Source organism: Gigantopelta aegis, chromosome 14, assembly GCF_016097555.1.
Source record: "Gigantopelta aegis isolate Gae_Host chromosome 14, Gae_host_genome, whole genome shotgun sequence".
Classification (NCBI taxonomy): domain Eukaryota; kingdom Metazoa; phylum Mollusca; class Gastropoda; order Neomphalida; family Peltospiridae; genus Gigantopelta; species Gigantopelta aegis.
Genome location: NC_054712.1, coordinates 58,214,992 through 58,235,384, shown reverse-complemented (window position 1 = coordinate 58,235,384; position 20,393 = coordinate 58,214,992). Strand labels below are relative to the sequence as shown.

Below are 20,393 nucleotides of genomic sequence, written 5' to 3'. Positions count from 1 at the left end.
GTTTGACTTACTTGGGTGTACATATATTACTCCCCCAACCCCAGCCCCACCCATACATATATTCCTGACTGCTCCTGTTTGACTTACTTGGGTGTACATATATTACTCCCCCACCCCAACCCCACCCATACATATATTTCTGACTGCTCCTGTTTGACTTACTTGGGTGTACATATATTACACCCCCACCCCAACCCCACCCATACATATATTCCTGACTGCTCCTGTTTGACTTACTTGGGTGTACATATATTACTCCCCCACCTCACCCATACATATATTCCTGACTGCTCCTGTTTGACTTACTTGGATGTAGATAGATTACTCCCCAAACCTCAGCCATACATATACTGAACAAAAAAAGAAGTAGTATTAGCCTTGAGCTGTATTATCAGGATTCATGAATTTTATCGATTATTTTTGCACTGTTAATCGTCGACAACGTGAAATTCAATTTACACATGTATGCATGGTTCAACATGTCCTGTGTAGTATTCGGTCAATTTGTTTTACTTGTCTTACTGACATTGTTGTCAAGTGAACGAAAATGCTTCCAAATTTGTAAAAAAATTAAAGTTTTTTACATTGTAGCATTTTTAGTATGCCAAGAATACCCAATAATTTACGCGAACGGGCTATTGGCATGCTTGATGCTGGCATGTCGACAGAAGATGTTCCAAGGCATGTTGGGAGTTCTAGTCGAGCGATACGAAATCTTCGCATAAGATTTCGAATGACAGGAAGCACCAACGACTTGCCACGCCGTGGACGTCCGCGTGTTACAACGCGTGGTCAAGACCGCTTTATCATGAACACACATTTGCACAATCGATTCCAAACTGCCACTGCTACTGCTGCTAACACACCTGGGCTTCATAATAACCGAATCAGTGGGCAAACTGTTCATAATTGTCTGCGGGAGAACGGTTTACATGCACAACGTCCTTACGTCGGATGCGTTTTAACGCAACGTCATCGTCTTAATTGGCAACGTGTACACACTCGTTGGATACAGCAACGCTGGACTACCGTTCTTTTTTCGGATGAATCCAGATTTGCTTTACAACGAGGTGATGGCAGTGTGCGCGTCTACCATAGGAGAAATGAACGCTATGCTGACTGTTGTGTTCGTGAACGAGATCGTTTCGGGGGTGGGGGTTGTGTCATGGTCTGGGCAGCCATTGCCCATGGTTATCGTTCACCACTAGTCATCACTGATGGCAATTTAAATGCTCAACGTTACCGCGATAACATTCTCGCTCATCACGTCATTCCTCTGTTCCATAACAACGCCAACATCTCGATTTTTCAGCATGATAATGCCACCTCTCATACAGCTAGAGACACTGTAAATTTTCTTAGGACAAATAACATTGATTTCATTGATCACTGGCCCGCTAAAAGTCCTGATCTCAACCCCATCGAGCATGTCTAGGATAGTCTGGACAGACGATTGAGGCGTCGTCCCAACCCACCCGCTAACGTCAACGAACTTCGTCAAGCGCTCATTCAGGAATGGAACAATATTCCACAGGCAGAAATCAACACTTTAGTCAATTCTATGCACCTGCGATGCACTGCAGTGGTCAATTCAAGAGGTGGTCATACCCGTTATTAAGTGGGTGTTGTTGTTTTTGTAACCCCTACCACACTTGGTCAAAATTTCTCCCAGTTTCTGTTAACCTATGGCCATGATTTTTGCACCAAACGATGCATCATGGAACACTCTTTAAACGCATATATAACAATTATTCCCCCGGTTTGTTTTCATCAAGTTATGTTCAAGCAAAGTTAGCGGAAGTTTCTTATTTTGTTCAGTATATATTCCTGGCTCTGCTACTGTTTGACTTACTTGGGTGTACATATATTACTCCCCCACCCCCACCCCACCCATACATATATTGCTGACTCTGCTACTGTTTGACTTACTTGGGTGTACATATATTAATCCCCCCAACCCCAGCCATACATATATTCCTGGCTCTGCTGCTGTTTGACTTACTTGGGTGTACATATATTACTCCCCCAACCCCACCCATACATATATTCCTGACTCTGCTGCTGTTTGACTTACTTGGGTGTACATATATTAATCCCCCCAACCCCAGCCATAAATATATTCCTGACTCTACTACTGTTTGACTTACTTGGGTGTACATATATTACTCCCCCAACCCCAGCCATAAATATATTCCTGGCTCTACTACTGTTTGACTTACTTGGGTGTACATATATTACTCCCCCAACCCCAGCCATAAATATATTCCTGGCTCTACTACTGTTTGACTTACTTGGGTGTACATATATTACTCCCCCAACCCCAGCCATAAATATATTCCTGACTCTACTACTGTTTGACTTACTTGGGTGTACATATATTAATCCCCCAACCCCAGCCATAAATATATTCCTGACTCTACTACTGTTTGACTTACTTGGGTGTACATATATTACTCCCCCAACCCCAGCCATAAATATATTCCTGGCTCTACTACTGTTTGACTTACTTGGGTGTACATATATTACTCCCCCAACCCCAGCCATAAATATATTCCTGACTCTACTACTGTTTGACTTACTTGGGTGTACATATATTACTCCCCCAACCCCAGCCATAAATATATTCCTGACTCTACTACTGTTTGACTTACTTGGGTGTACATATATTACTCCCCCAACCCCAGCCATAAATATATTCCTGACTCTACTACTGTTTGACTTACTTGGGTGTACATATATTACTCCCCCAACCCCAGCCATAAATATATTCCTGACTCTACTACTGTTTGACTTACTTGGGTGTACATATATTACTCCCCCAACCCCAGCCATAAATATATTCCTGGCTCTACTACTGTTTGACTTACTTGGGTGTACATATATTACTCCCCCAACCCCAGCCATAAATATATTCCTGGCTCTACTACTGTTTGACTTACTTGGGTGTACATATATTACTCCCCCAACCCCAGCCATAAATATATTCCTGACTCTACTACTGTTTGACTTACTTGGGTGTACATATATTACTCCCCCAACCCCAGCCATAAATATATTCCTGACTCTACTACTGTTTGACTTACTTGGGTGTACATATATTACTCCCCCAACCCCAGCCATAAATATATTCCTGACTCTACTACTGTTTGACTTACTTGGGTGTACATATATTACTCCCCCAACCCCAGCCATAAATATATTCCTGACTCTACTACTGTTTGACTTACTTGGGTGTACATATATTACTCCCCCAACCCCAGCCATAAATATATTCCTGACTCTACTACTGTTTGACTTACTTGGGTGTACATATATTACTCCCCCAACCCCAGCCATAAATATATTCCTGACTCTACTACTGTTTGACTTACTTGGGTGTACATATATTACTCCCCCAACCCCAGCCATAAATATATTCCTGACTCTACTACTGTTTGACTTACTTGGGTGTACATATATTACTCCCCCAACCCCAGCCATAAATATATTCCTGGCTCTACTACTGTTTGACTTACTTGGGTGTACATATATTACTCCCCCAACCCCAGCCATAAATATATTCCTGACTCTACTACTGTTTGACTTACTTGGGTGTACATATATTAATCCCCCAACCCCAGCCATAAATATATTCCTGACTCTACTACTGTTTGACTTACTTGGGTGTACATATATTACTCCCCCAACCCCAGCCATAAATATATTCCTGGCTCTACTACTGTTTGACTTACTTGGGTGTACATATATTACTCCCCCAACCCCAGCCATAAATATATTCCTGACTGCTCCTGTTTGACTTACTTGGGTGTACATATATTACTCCCCCAACCCCAGCCATAAATATATTCCTGGCTCTACTACTGTTTGACTTACTTGGGTGTACATATATTACTCCCCCAACCCCAGCCATAAATATATTCCTGGCTCTACTACTGTTTGACTTACTTGGGTGTACATATATTACTCCCCCAACCCCAGCCATAAATATATTCCTGGCTCTACTACTGTTTGACTTACTTGGGTGTACATATATTACTCCCCCAACCCCAGCCATAAATATATTCCTGACTCTACTACTGTTTGACTTACTTGGGTGTACATATATTACTCCCCCAACCCCAGCCATAAATATATTCCTGACTCTACTACTGTTTGACTTACTTGGGTGTACATATATTACTCCCCCCAACCCCAGCCATAAATATATTCCTGGCTCTGCTGCTGTTTGACTTACTTGGGTGTACATATATTACTCCCCTCAACCCCAGCCATAAATATATTCCTGACTCTACTACTGTTTGACTTACTTGGGTTTACATATATTAATCCCCCAACCCCAGCCATACATATATTCTTGACTCTGCTCCTGTTTGACTTACTTGGGTGTACATATATTACTCCCCCAATCCCAGCCATAAATATATTCCTGACTCTGCTCCTGTTTGACTTACTTGGGTGTACACATGTACTGTCCCAGCTGGTTGTCCCGACACTCACAGTCATACTTGCATCCATCAGTCCACCTCTCTCCCTTCCTGTGCACCACTCCTTTGTAAACACAGCCCTCTGTAAACACAACAATAAAGTTAAAGTTTGTTTGGTTTAGTGATACCACTAGAGCACATTGATTTTGGATGTCAATCATTTGGTAAGTTTGAGATAGTCTTAGAGAGGGAACCCGCTAAAGTTTTTCATTAGTAGCAAGGGGTCTTTTATATGCACCATCCCACAGACAGGATAGCACATACCACGGCCTTTGATATGCCAGTTGTGGTGCACTGGCTGAAACGAGAAATAGCCCAATGGGCCCACCGATGGGAATCGATCCCGAACCAACTGTGCATCAAGTGAGCACTTTACCACTGGGCTACGTCTCACATCTTCAGAAATACAACAATAAGTACAGTAACTGTTATAGATCATTCTAATAGAAAGTACATATAAGCCTTTTTTTGATTGGTTAATTTTTAATATATGTATGCTGTCATGGACAACCAGGATTTATCACAATGACTGAGAAAACACTTTTAAAATGTTTTTATGTGGTGCTCAGTTTGTACCTATATTTTCTGTTCTATCCAAAATAAAACGAATCTTATGTAACAGTCACGTTATACAGTTAATTGAAAAAATCTCAAGGCATTAAGAAAAAAATATGTTAAACTATATGTGAGACAGATGGGCAGACAGACAGACAGACAGACAGACAGAAGGATGGAGATGAAACCTATAGTCCCTCTGTTTAGACAGAAATTAAATTTCATCTCATACTGACTATCAGGGTGTAAAGTTACATGGGATATATGTTGAGACTATATGGTGCCACAGATTGGGAGATACATGTGTGTATATATATATATACTCTTCAAAAGAAGAAACGCAAAACCACATTGTCGTAACATTTGGAGAATTGATTTAATTATTGAATGGTGAGTCCGATAATTACCAAATGTTGCAGGATTGTTCACAATTCACTCTAGTCCATTGTGAGTAAGTGATAGGACACACCACCAAGGTCAAGGTCATCTGGAGTCAATACCGGGTGTGGCCTCCGCGTGTGTTGACAACTGCCTGGCACCGCCTGCCCATTGAAGCAACCAGAGTACGGATGACGTCCCGGGGGATGGTGGCCCACTCGGCCTGCAAGGCTGCTGCCAGCTCGGGCAGGGTCTGGGGCTGTGGTTGTCGCTGTCGGAGGCGTCGGTCCAACTCGTCCCATAGATGCTCAATTGGGTTCAAATCCGGTGATATCGATGGCCAAGGAAGGACATTAATGTTGTTGTTCTGTAGGAAAGCCATTGTGAGACGTGCTGTGTGAGGCCTGGCGTTGTCATGTTGGAACACTGCGTTGGCGTTGGCCATAACTGGAACGATGTGTGGCCGGAGGATCTGGTCAATGTAGCCCTGTGCATTCAGGTTGCCCTGCACGTGGACCAGGTCAGTTCTGCCAGTGTGTGAGATGGCTGCCCACACCATGACACTACCCCCGCCGAATCTGTCCACTTCCTGCACGCAGTTTGCCGCATAACGTTCACCACGACGCCTATACACGCGACATCTTCCATCATGACGTCGGAGCAGAAATCGGGACTCGTCACTGAACCACACCTGTCTCCATCGCAGTTGAGGCCATTGTCGATGAATCTGGCACCACTGCAGTCGGAGTCGACGGTGTTGTGGTGTTAAGATGACACCTCGAACTGGACGTCTGGCACGAATTCCTACCTCACGTAGGCAGTTCCGTACGGTCTGGTCGGATATCCTGCGCAAACCTGGTATTGCTGCGGCTGTGGAGGTGGCAGTAGTCAATCGTTCCCGAAGGTGGCGTACCCGGATGTAGCGGTCCTGCCCGGGGGTAGTGACCCGTGGTCGACCGGATCTAGGGAGGTCACGTGTTGATCCATGTTGCTGGTAACGGTCCCACAGTCTGGAGATGGTGCTTGGGGACACATGGAATGCCCTGGCAACGGCCGTTCTGGATTCGCCTGCGTCTAGTCGGCCGATGGCATTGTTTCTCTGCGGTTCACTGAGACGTGGCATGTCCTGGATTGTCAACTGTCGGCCAGATACAGAGGCCAGGCAAACGAACACCCTGCACTTTTATACTGTCGGTGTTCATGTTGCACGTGCAGACAACGCACGTGCAGTGGTGACATGGTTTGCACGTGGCTGCGTTTTTGCGAATATTCACATTTTGGAACTTTATTGTACAGTAGCTGCGTTTTATCGAATGTAACCGTGGGAATGTGTTTGGGACATGCAATGACCTTATATTCACAAAGCATGAACCGGTAGGAAACATAAAATCGGAGTTATAACCCATTTGTACCCTTTTGCGTTTCTTTTTTTGAAGAGTATATATATATCTATCTTGCTGCAAAGAAAAAAATTAATTTAAAAATAAAATTAAAATTCCCATAACTGTTGACTTTTATAATAACACAAGAAATGTGTACACTTTAACAACAATTCGTGGAATTTTGAAACAAAAAAGTAGGATAAAAGTAGGAAAAATTAATCGGGCAAAGACCAAAAAGTAGGATAAGTAGGATCACTGGACCGCCTGAGGTCAAATCAAAAAGTTACCTTTTCCACCTTCTTTGCCTGTTCGTGTAAAGTAATAGTTTATTTACCGAATGGATGAGAGAAAAAGACTCCCATCATATGCGGTCATATGAGATATAAAAAGTACACCCTCCGTAGTGGAAATTTCATATCCCACATGATCTCATATGATGGAGTCTTATATTCCAGCACTGATATGTTGGCATTGTACTTATAAACATAACATATCTAAGCTTGACAACAGACCATTTTCACACCATTGTTTTGTTTTTATACAAAATAAACATAACATATGTTGCAGTAAATTAATCATCCACCAATACTTCATCTGATCTAAATCTGGTAAAAGCTATTAAACTAAAAAATATAAACTTACCAATACTTCTAAATAATACTCGGTCTACATCTGGTCGAAATCTGGTAAAACTATTAAAGTGAAGAAAATTAACTTACCAAGATCCTCCAATACTTCTAAATAATACTCGGTCTACATCTGGTCGAAATGTGGTAAAACTATTAAAGTGAAGAAAATTAACTTACCAAGATCCTCCAATACTTCTAATAATACTCGGTCTACATCTGGTCGAAATCTGGTAAAACTATTAAAGTGAAGAAAATTAACTTACCAAGATCCTCCAATACTTCTAAATAATATGAAGGTCTACATCTGGTCGAAATCTGGTAAAACTATTAAAGTGAAGAAAATTAACTTACCAAGATCCTCCAATACTTCTAAATAATACTCGGTCTACATCTGGTCGAAATCTGGTAAAATTATTAAAGTGAAGAAAATTAACTTACCAAGATCCTCCAATACTTCTAAATAATATGAAGGTCTACATCTGGTCGAAATGTGGTAAAATAATATGAAGGTCTACATCTGGTCGAAATGTGGTAAAACTATTAAAGTGAAGAAAATTAACTTACCAAGATCCTCCAATACTTCTAAATAATACTCGGTCTACATCTGGTCGAAATCTGGTAAAACTATTAAAGTGAAGAAAATTAACTTACCAAGATCCTCCAATACTTCTAAATAATACTAGGTTTACATCTGGTCGAAATCTGGTAAAACTATTAAAGTGAAGAAAATTAACTTACCAAGATCCTCCAATACTTCTAAATAATACTAGGTTTACATCTGGTCGAAATCTGGTAAAACTATTAAAGTGAAGAAAATTAACTTACCAAGATCCTCCAATACTTCTAAATAATACTAGGTTTACATCTGGTCGAAATCTGGTAAAACTATTAAAGTGAAGAAAATTAACTTACCAAGATCCTCCAATACTTCTAAATAATACTAGGTTTACATCTGGTCGAAATCTGGTAAAACTATTAAAGTGAAGAAAATTAACTTACCAAGATCCTCCAATACTTCTAAATAATACTCGGTCTACATCTGGTCGAAATCTGGTAAAACTATTAAAGTGAAGAAAATTAACTTACCAAGATCCTCCAATACTTCTAAATAATACTAGGTTTACATCTGGTCGAAATCTGGTAAAACTATTAAAGTGAAGAAAATTAACTTACCAAGATCCTCCAATACTTCTAAATAATACTCGGTCTACATCTGGTCGAAATCTGGTAAAACTATTAAAGTGAAGAAAATTAACTTACCAAGATCCTCCAATACTTCTAAATAATACTCGGTCTACATCTGGTCGAAATCTGGTAAAACTATTAAAGTGAAGAAAATTAACTTACCAAGATCCTCCAATACTTCTAAATAATACTCGGTCTACATCTGGTCGAAATCTGGTAAAACTATTAAAGTGAAGAAAATTAACTTACCAAGATCCTCCAATACTTCTAAATAATACTAGGTCTACATCTGGTCGAAATCTGGTAAAACTATTAAAGTGAAGAAAATTAACTTACCAAGATCCTCCAATACTTCTAAATAATACTCGGTCTACATCTGGTCGAAATCTGGTAAAACTATTAAAGTGAAGAAAATTAACTTACCAAGATCCTCCAATACTTCTAAATAATATGAAGGTCTACATCTGGTCGAAATCTGGTAAAACTATTAAAGTGAAGAAAATTAACTTACCAAGATCCTCCAATACTTCTAAATAATACTCGGTCTACATCTGGTCGAAATCTGGTAAAACTATTAAAGTGAAGAAAATTAACTTACCAAGATCCTCCAATACTTCTAAATAATACTGGTCTACATCTGGTCGAAATCTGGTAAAACTATTAAAGTGAAGAAAATAAACCAAGATCCTCCAATATTCTAAGGTCTACATCTGGTCGAAATGTGGTAAAACTATTAAAGTGAAGAAAATTAACTTACCAAGATCCTCCAATACTTCTAAATAATACTCGGTCTACATCTGGTCGAAATCTGGTAAAACTATTAAAGTGAAGAAAATTAACTTACCAAGATCCTCCAATACTTCTAAATAATACTAGGTTTACATCTGGTCGAAATCTGGTAAAACTATTAAAGTGAAGAAAATTAACTTACCAAGATCCTCCAATACTTCTAAATAATACTAGGTTTACATCTGGTCGAAATCTGGTAAAACTATTAAAGTGAAGAAAATTAACTTACCAAGATCCTCCAATACTTCTAAATAATACTAGGTTTACATCTGGTCGAAATCTGGTAAAACTATTAAAGTGAAGAAAATTAACTTACCAAGATCCTCCAATACTTCTAAATAATATGAAGGTCTACATCAGGGCTCGTGCTTATAAAACATTTAGAGTCCAGACTCAATCTCGAATGGCATCGCACACATACAATTTGTATGGTGTTGCCATGACGTTACTGTCTCAGACTCTATTAGAGTCTCAAATCTAGACTTTAAAGGTTTTATAAGCACCAGACCTGGTCTAAATCTGGTAAAAAGTATCAAAGACAAATACCTCCAATACTTCCAAATAATATATAGGTCTACATCTGGTCTAAATCTGGTAAAAAGTATTGAAGAAAAAGAACTTACCGACATCCGCCAATATTTCCTGATAACGTGGGTATGTAATTAGGAGAATATCCGGGTCTAAATCTGGTAAAAAGTATTAAAGAAAAATAACTTACCGACATCCGCCAATATTTCCCGATAACGTGGGTATGTAATTAGGAGAATATCCGGGTCTAAATCTGGTAAAAAGTATTAAAGAAAAATAACTTACCAAGACGTCCACCAATACTTGCCGATAACGTGGGTATGTAATTAGGAGAATATCCGGGTCTAAATCTGGTAAAAAGTATTAAAGAAAAATAACTTACCAAGACGTCCACCAATACTTCCCGATAACGTGGATATATATGTAATTAGGAGAATATCTGGGTCTAAATCTGGTAAAAAGTATTAAAGAAAAATAACTTACCAAGACGTCCACCAATACTTCCCGATAACGTGGGTATGTAATTAGGAGAATATCCAGGTCTAAATCCGGTGAAGCCTCCGCTGTATGACCCAACGAGGGGGTAGGCCCCCGGGTGGAGCAAGGGGTCCACCAATGAGCCATCTGGTTTCTGACAAACCGGGTGGGCACAGCACGAACCGGGAGACTTGACCAAGTAGCACTGCTTCGGTATCTGATCTTGGCTGAATGTTGCGCACCTACAGAGGGGTGTGAAGGAAAACAAAGGAATGACTGTAACCATAGTACACTGATTAAAAGAGAAAACCCTAGTTTGAACACATAAAAATGGACAGGTGCCTAAAGGAAAAGAAAGGAATGATTGTGACCACAATACACTGATTAAAGAAAGGAATGTTTGCGACCACAATACACTGATTAAAGAAAGGAATGATTGCGACCACAATACACTGATTAAAGAAAGGAATGTTTGCGACCACAATACACTGATTAAAGAAAGGAATGATTGCGACCACAATACACTGATTAAAGAAAGGAATGTTTGCGACCACAATACACTGATGAAAGAAAAGAATGTTTGCGACCACAATACACTGATTAAAGAAAGGAATGATTGCGACCACAATACACTGATTAAAGAAAGGAATGTTTGCGACCACAATACACTGATTAAAGAAAGGAATGATTGTGACCACAATACACTGATTAAAGAAAGGAATGTTTGCGACCACAATACACTGATTAAAGAAAGGAATGATTGCGACCACAATACACTGATTAAAGAAAGGAACAGACCCTAGTTTCAACTCGTAAAAATGGACACTAAGTTTAGTTAATCTATGAACCTATAACACATTTCGATAAAGTTAAAACAGAGTCTAAGAGAGTAAAACAAAAGTCTGTGACATTGAAACAGTGAAATATATACACTTAAAAATAGAATAAAACTCAACCGATAACTGTTATTTCTGAGACGCAGGTTCGTTTTTAAGGAATATTAAACATGCATTTTGTGATATTAAAAACACCAGGATGACTTGAACCACTTGGGATGCATGGAAACGGATAATCTAAACAATACAACCTAAGTAGAAGAGTATGGTTTCAGTTATCAGAAATGTTCAGCTTGATAATAGTGACAAATTTGCCATAGTGTTTAAAACCTATCACTTTAATCAGAAGGTATTAGAAAGGAAGAAGAAGTTTCTTTTGTTTAACGACACCACTAGAGCTCATTCATTTATTCATCATCAGCTACTGGATGTCAAACATTTGGTAATTCTGACTTCTCGACTGTCTTGACATGTGGTAACGTGATCGTCCTATATCGACTTATTTCAAGCTGGACAATTCGCTGTAAAGTATATCTCAGCAAACTTCAATAATTTAAGCCTCTCATTTTGAATCAATGACAAGAAATCAGGTGATCAGGGGAATGTGCATGAAATTATGCAGGGGTGGGTCTAGATTGTGGCAAACTAAGTTTTTAGGGGGCAGAGAATTCAAGTCATGCTCTCTCAGAAAATATATTTAAAAAAAGGGGAAAATATTGCTTTGATCAGATGTGTTTCAACCCTGAAAACAAGTCCCCCTCCCCCATCTTAGTGTCAGTCTACAGGAAATCTCAGGCACAGTGGAAGCAAGTAGACATTGGGGGGGGGGGGGGGGGGGGGCTGACTGAGATTGGGGAGGCTGACAGATTAAGGGCACAAAGTTTCTAGAGGGTTCTAGGGCATGCTCTTCCGTAAAATTGTGAAAACTAACTGTCCTGAAATTCAATTTCCTGCATGTTACAAGTAAAATTAATCGCTGTCTTAAGATTTACTACCAATAATATTTTTATTCAGAATTATGGGGGGGGGGGGGGCTACAGCCCCAACACAACCCCCTCCCCCAGGCCTCCCTGCTCCACCGTGCCTGATTCTGTCTTACTTGGGAGTACACTCGTAGAAGCCCGAATATCCATCTTTGCATTGGCAGTCATACCGGCAACCATCTGACCACTTTTCACCGGTGTTGTACATTCTGCCTTGGTAGATACACTTGTCTGCAATATTCAAGGTTTTCACAATAAGAAATGCAACACAAAAAAAATGACAGAAAGAAACCACAAACTGATTTACATATCTCAATATGATTTGCCCATCCAGCTCTCAGCAATAGAAGGTGCAGAAACCCTGCTATATAGGCTACATGTGGTTGGGAAATAACAGAAGAGAAGGAATGGTACATGCATCTACCATTGATTCCACTCACATATTCATTTCATTTATAGGTATTTTCATGCTTATATCCAATAAAGCTATCTGGACTGTTTTTCCAGGACAGAGGGTTAGTGGTTCATTGTTAGTGGTTAGTTAGACAGAAGTCGTGTAGTGGACTTACACCCACCCACTGAGTGAGTAATTTGCTCTGGGTGGGACCTGGTACCTAGATACCAACTTTAGTCCAATGGCTTCACCACACACACACAAAATAATCAAATCAAAAGTACAAACCAGTTAGCCATGTGTAACATTGTGAACTAATAAGTACTATTTATGGTAACTCAGTCTTACCAGGCTTTTTGTATTATTCCGTTTTAGAGATTTATAATGTATGGGAGGCAAATTATGTTAGTGAAGGATCATACTGGAACATGCAGACTGCAACCCGTATATAATAAGGCTACTATAACATAAATGGTATTGATACCAAATACAAAGGGCAATATGCCTTTCTTACACCAAACATCCCACCCTGCCATCAAGTGCTTACACCACCAACAACAAAAATGCATTAGGTGTGCTGACAAACATGATGAAAGTTTCTTTACCATCGATTAATAAATACTTATTAGGTGTGTATGGATGAGACTTCGAAACACCGTAAGTCTAGAGATTTACGTTTTTCAAGCATTGGCAACTAAGATAAGAAAAATCCCTTCACCATTGATTCCACTGACAAATCCTCCAGTAGAAGCTATTGTGGGCACGGGAGCCCCTCCTCCAGGGTTAGCTCCACCAAAGTTTGTTCCAGGTCCTGCTCCTACGATCACCTGAGGATCCGGTGTTGGTCCAGGGGTTGGAATCTGGCCTGGTGCTAGTGTGGGCACTGGGTGTGGGTTGATCTGTGGTACCGGGTGGTAGTTGCCGACGTCCGGGATGTTACAAGACATAGATGGGCAGCACTGGCCGGGAACGTCCGTGAATTTACAGTACTGAGGAATAGCCGGGTAGGTGGGACATCTGTGGGGAAATGAAGAGAGGAAAGGAATAATTGTTTAATAACACCTAGAGAGAGAGAGAGAGAGAGAGAGAGAGAGAGAGAGAGAGAGAGAGAGAGAGAGAGAGAGAGAGAGAGAGAGAGAGAGAGAGAGAGAGAGAGAGAGAGAGAGACAGAGAGACAGAGACAGAAGGAGTGAGACACAGGGAGGGAAAGAGACAGAGATGGAGACAGAAGCACAGGCAGAAAAGGGAGCAAGCCGACATAGGAAAAGAGAATGAGAGACACAGACAGTTTTAAAGTTTCTTTTAGAGTACATTGATTTTATAATCATCGGCTATTAGATGTCAAACATAGAGTCATTTTGACAGTCATAGAGAGGAAACCCGTTACATGTTTTCCCTTAGTAGCAATGGATCTTTTATATGCACCATCCAACAGACAGAATAGCACATACCACGACCTTTGATATACCAGTCGTGGTGCACTGGCATGAACGAGAAATAGCCCAAGATGCACACCAGTGGTGATCGATCCCAAACAGACCGCGCATCAAGCAAGCGCTTTACCACTGGGCTACATCCCGCCCCTGAGAGACAGACGGATATTGAGACAGACTAGTTCTAATCCTACCGAAAAACTAAGCAAAATCTTGTATTTATACTTTGCCACAGACAGGACAAACTTCACAGCCTCTGATGTATTTGTCATGGGGCACTAGTGGTGAAGAGGACGAAATCTCCAACAACAAAGGATCAATAACATTATTCAATAATGTATCATTTGTACTTAGTTTTCATCCACTAAAGAGGGAGACACTTTGGACCGTGGACAGTTATTTTATTGTACAAGACTGCCAATAAAAATCAACCCAATTGGATATCTTCAATATTTAGAGCAAACAATCAATATCACCTATATAGACTGTCAATAATATTGTCAGTACCACAATATTGTGCAATAAGTATTGATCATGTATATATGCAACTTAAGACAGGTGAGTATACTGCTAAAGCAAAACATTTCCCTACTGGGCCCCACAAATGTTGATATCTCCTAAGTTCAAGGGCCATAACTCTTGGGTGAATCTCCATGAAAGTGTAACTTGATTTGGCCATACCTCTGTCAAAAATGGGTAAATCTCCATGAAAGTGTAACTTGATTTGGCCATACCTCTGTCAAAAATGGGTAAATCTCCATGAAAGTGTAACTTGATTTGGCCATACCTCTGTCAAAAATGGGTGAATCTCCATGAAAGTGTAACTTGATTTGGCCATACCTCTGTTAAAAATGGGTGAATCTCCATGAAAGTGTAACTTGATTTGGCCATACCTGTCAAAAATGGGTGAATCTCCATGAAAGTGTAACTTGATTTGGCCATACCTCTGTCAAAAATGGGTGAATCTCCATGAAAGTGTAACTTGATTTGGCCATACCTCTGCCAAAAATGGGTGAATCTCCATGAAAGTCTAACTTGATTTGGCCATACCTCTGTCAAAAATGGATAAATCTCCATAAAAGTGTAACTTGATTTGGCCATACCTCTGTCAAAAATGGGTACGTCCCCATAAACGTTAAACTTGGATGTGTAACTCTACATGATAAAACTATACTCCACATTTCAGCTTAATATCTTGAGGCATTGCAAAAAAAACAAGTCCATAGACATGTGGTACAGATTGATGTTTGGACAGATGGTGAAAAAAAAAGTTTTAAAGTTTGTTTTGTTTAACAACACCACTAGAGTACACTGATTAATCAATTATTGGCTATTCGATGTCAAACATTTGGTAATTCTGACTCATAGTCATCAGAGGAAACCTGCTACATCTTTCCTAATGCAGCAAGGGATCTTTTATATGCACTTTCCGACAGACAGGATAGCACATACCATGTCCTTTGATATACCAGTCGTGGTGCACCGGGTGGAACGAGAAATAGCCCAATGGGCCCACTGATGGGGATCGATCCCACACCGATCATGCATCAAGCGAGTGTTTTATCACTGGTCTACGTCCCACCCCATGGACAGATGGAGACAAAACATTTAATTCCATCTGGTTGTACCAGAAGGAGATAATTGTATGAAGAACTCACTTTGAGATACACCGGTAGACTCCCTTCTGACCAGGCAGACAGGTGCAGGTGTACTTGCAGCCATCGTCCCACGATTCTCCCTGCTTGTGTACCGTGTTCTTGTACACACACACCGCTACACAACGCAAAGGAAAGGAATTAACGACACCTCACGCACATTTTAAACTGTGACTATTATTGTCTGGCGAATATAGACAGAGATTATTACACGAGTTTGTGTGATGTACAGAGTTTATGAATTGAGTGTGAGGATTCTTGTCTTGCCTGAGCTTGTGTGATGTACTGAGTTTATGAAATGAGTGTGAGGATTCTTGTCTTGCCTGAGCTTGAGTGAGAGTGTGACAAAATCTACATTGAACAGTTGTTTATTTCCATTTTCTGGGGTTTTTATTTATCGTCAGTTGGGCAAGTGAAGTTTTAAGCATGGACAGTAAAATTTCAAATTCACTGGCCACACAGCCAGTGAATTACAAAACAAATTCTACAACCTCTAAGCTTATCTTTGTTTGATGCTCAACAGCCGATGTATTTTTCGTGCTGGAGTATCATTAAACATCCATCAATTCGTTCATTCCTAGTACAGTACAAACTTATATATTTATTTTTGTACATAAAAAATATTATTGGATAGTAAAATCCAGTTCAGACTAATACAAAGCTAAGACCACAAATACACTATATATACAGACACTATAGTGCTGTCGGAAATAGAATAAAAATGATTTTTTGATTAAATATTAAACAGACAAGTAAATATTTTGTAAATATCTATTTAATTATAGTCTACCTAATTTAGCCTTTACTTGTTTTGGCTCTCATTGATGTACAAGGTGGTGTTTACTCTTGAAATTAAAAGAAATATGTCGGTAAACAGGTGATTTGTGCACTTTATTGGAACAGACTATAACAAAGTTTGGTCAATGTATATCAATTGCATTGCTGTTACAATATGTGAGGGACCATTTCTGATGATGCTTTACCCCTATTCCTCTCCAAAACAAAATATTTGTAGACATTTATAAGTAACTTTTGAGCAAAACTGTCAAGAACCATTTTGAGTTTGTGATCTATTTTCCGGTATTAAAGGTGCTATCTCTTGAAAATCATGTTTTTATTAAATTTTGCTTTAACATTTAAAAACTACACCTTTAACTATATGCCCATAAATGATTATAGGAAATGATTTTATCTACTAGTAGAAAATACATATTTATTGGTGAATCTTTATCACAAACAGATGCTCACATATAACTTCTGATATAGCACCTTTAAGTGGTTGCAACATTGTGTAAATTTCTACTGTATTTATAATTATCTGTCCCACACTCGACCACTGGCCATGCCAGAGACTGGGTGTGGGAGAGACGTGCCTGAACCTTAATTGGATAGAGGCACGTTAATAGAGTTTACGCTGTATTTATATTGAATTCATATTTACTAAATATGCTGGTCATAATTAATAATTTATGCTGCAATTCAAAATAATCAGTTATCTTGCAGTTTTAAATTAAAAGTTTATTTAAGGGTAAATGAAACTGACACATATCCATCAAAATGTGTTATAGTCTGTTCCAATAAAGGTCACAAATCTCCTGTTTACTGACATTTTTATTTTAATTTCAAGAGTAAAAACCACTTTGTACATCAGTGAGAGCCCAAACAAGTAAATGCTAAATTAGGTAGAGTATCATTAAATTGGTATTTACAAAATATTTACTTGTCAGTTTAATATGGAAGAAATAATTGATGAAAATCATTTTTATTCTATTTCCGACACTACTTTAGTGATGAGAATCAGTTGGAATTTCATCATCGATCATCGGTTATAGTCAACTGGCATTACAACTGACTACACAATCGGTTAGAACATAAGAAGAAATTTAATTATAAGGGCCATGAACCTAGTGCCGTGTTCACTGGTATAGACCCTACAAATTGCTAATTTAACCTTTAATAACTAATTAATATACTTTTTCTTTATGTACATGCGAAAACAAAGACCAACCCCAATATATTTACGTCAATTCCATCATCTAAACTAAAGTCACAATTGCAGCTAACATTTTCCTACACAATCGATTATGGATTTTTATAACCTATCATTACATGGGTATACAGCCAATTTTCAATTATAACCATTCAATGAGGGCCAAATTTACAATGCCTGTTTACGTCTTACATGCGTTTAACTACATACATTTACATTTACAACGCCTGTTTACATCTTACATGCGTGTAACTACATACATTAACATTTACAACGCCTGTTTACGTCTTACATGCGTGTAACTACATACATTTACAAAATGCTTCGTAAACAAGCTTCGTAAATTCCGTCCTCTTGTTCTAAACAAGGAAAATGCATTTCATAATTATGTAACTTTGGTTGTTAATGGTTCCATTGGTCAGAAACATTCTAAAGCCGCACTGACTTACTGTGTCCACCAGCCATTCCTGATGACATGGAGCCGGGCAGGTAGGATGATCCAGAGAAAACAGAGTGAGTGCCGAGAGGGATGATATTTTTAACACCCGGACTCAGCGTTGGGTTTAGAGGTGGGTGGAACTTGTCTCCAGGCAGTGGCTGCAGCACGTGACCATTGTATATGCAGGAGGGTTTCTTGCAGCACTGATCCATGGGGTCGGGCTGCATCGTACAGAAGCTGGGTAGGCCAGAATATGACGGACATCTGTAAGAGAATGTTATATAAAGTAAAACATTTTCTGAGGTACAAAAAGTTATAAAGTTAAAAACTTATAAAAGGTTGTTTTGTTTAACGACTCCACTAGATCACACTGATTTATTAATCATTGGCTAATGGATATCAAACATTTGGCAATTTTGAGATACAGTCTTAGAGAGGAAACCCGATACATTTTTCCATTAGTAAGTAGCAAGGGATCTTTTATATGCACCATCCTACACAGGATAGCACATACAACAGCCGTTCATATACCAGTCATGGTGCACTGGCTAGAATGAGAAATAGCTCAATGGGCTCACCAACAGGGATCGATCCTAGATCGACTATGCATCAAGCGAGTACTTTACCACTGGGCTACATCTGAGGTAAAATAACATCCCTTCAAACTGAGGTTACTGGTTATTAGTAGTTCACACTGTTTGCACAAACTGCTTCATGAACTTGTTTTTTTTACTGTAGTAACGTTTTCCATTTATTAGAATGACATTTTTAATCGGTTACATGGTTTACAGTGAATTTCTGGTGGAATTTTTTTAGAATAAAAGTAAAATGATGATTGTTATATAAATAAAAAATTTAAGCTGTAATTTAAAGGTTGTCTTTGTATGTTTTTTGGTATGTTTTTTGGTATGTTTTTTAGTCAAATATGATTTAATTCTCATTTCCTGAAAGAAATTTAGTTAAAGTTTGTTTTGTATAATGACACCACTAGAGCACATTGTTTTATTAAGCAGTGGCAATTAGATATGTCAAAAAGATTTGATAATTCTGACATAATATGTAGTCGTAGAGTAAACCTGTAACATTTTCCCATTAGCAGAAAAGGATCTTTTCTATGCACTTTAAAAACTTTTTTTTCTTGATTACTCTACTGAAATAAAAGAATATCCTACTTTCAGTGTCAAGTGCTCGCCTGAGATGCTTGCGTCACAGGATCGTATCAGTTTATCCATTCAACTGATTGGGTTTTTTCTCATTCCAACCAGTGCACCACAACTGGTCAAAGGTCATGTAATGTGCTTTCCTGTCTGTGGGAAAGTGCATATAAAAGATCCTTTGCTGGTAACGGAAAAATCTATCAGGTATCCTTTGATGACTACGAGTCATAAATACCACGAGTCATAAATACCACATGTTTGACATCCAAATAATTAATCAATATGCTCTAGTGGTGTAGTTAAACAAACAAACTTTTACTTTTGTTTTGTTGTCTGTCTTTTAGTTTTGTATTTTATTCTTAGTGATTTTATTGATTAAAAATACAATACTGCTACATCTGTCACATTTTTAATATTAGTATCTTGTTCACATTGATTTCTCACACACACACATGCACACACACACACACACATGCATGCATGCACACACGTACACACAAACACACACACACAAGGAATGTCAATTAAGATGCAGATCTATCAAAAGTGTAGTACATGTATATGTGTTACATTGGAACAATGACCGCTCCCTATTATACTAAAAGACAATGAGTGGTCCCCTTGTTTGAATACATGTTTACTGCACATGCACACTTCAATAAAGTATTATTTAGTAGTTTGCCCACCATGTTTTTATGATTTTGTTGAAAAGTTTTCAAGGTAACAATTTACCACAAAAAGTGGACAAGCAGTGTTTAAAGCATATTTAATGGAAGGAATGGTGGAACGTTTTATTAAATGACGCACTCAACACATTTTAATTATAGGCTTACATGGCATCACACATATGGTTAAGGACCACGCAGATAATGAGAGAGAAAACCCATTGCCATCACATCACACAATGGTCTACTCTTTCCGATTAGCAACAATTTGTTTTATATGCAGCATCCCACAGGCAAGACAGTACATACCACCACCACCATTGTTTTATCAGTTGTGGAGCACAGGCTCGAATGAGAAATAGCCTAACTGACCTACCAACGGGGATTGATCCTAGACTGTGCATCAGGCTCTTTATCAGCTAGGAGACAGGACA

The 20,393-nt window shown here is 38.9% G+C and overlaps 1 protein-coding gene across 1 annotated transcript in view; it reads right to left on the bottom strand.

Annotated features, from left to right (window-relative positions):
- Positions 1–20,393, bottom strand: part of LOC121389362 — a 152,001-nt gene that overhangs the window by 19,288 nt on the left and 112,320 nt on the right. The window contains exons 60-65 of the mRNA XM_041520957.1: positions 18,148–18,401; positions 15,712–15,826; positions 13,339–13,637; positions 12,343–12,457; positions 10,414–10,649; positions 4,452–4,566 (exon numbers count right to left, since the gene is read on the bottom strand). Of these exons, the coding sequence (XP_041376891.1) occupies positions 4,452–4,566; positions 10,414–10,649; positions 12,343–12,457; positions 13,339–13,637; positions 15,712–15,826; positions 18,148–18,401 (1,134 nt within the window). The remainder of the gene's footprint in view (positions 1–4,451; positions 4,567–10,413; positions 10,650–12,342; positions 12,458–13,338; positions 13,638–15,711; positions 15,827–18,147; positions 18,402–20,393) is intronic.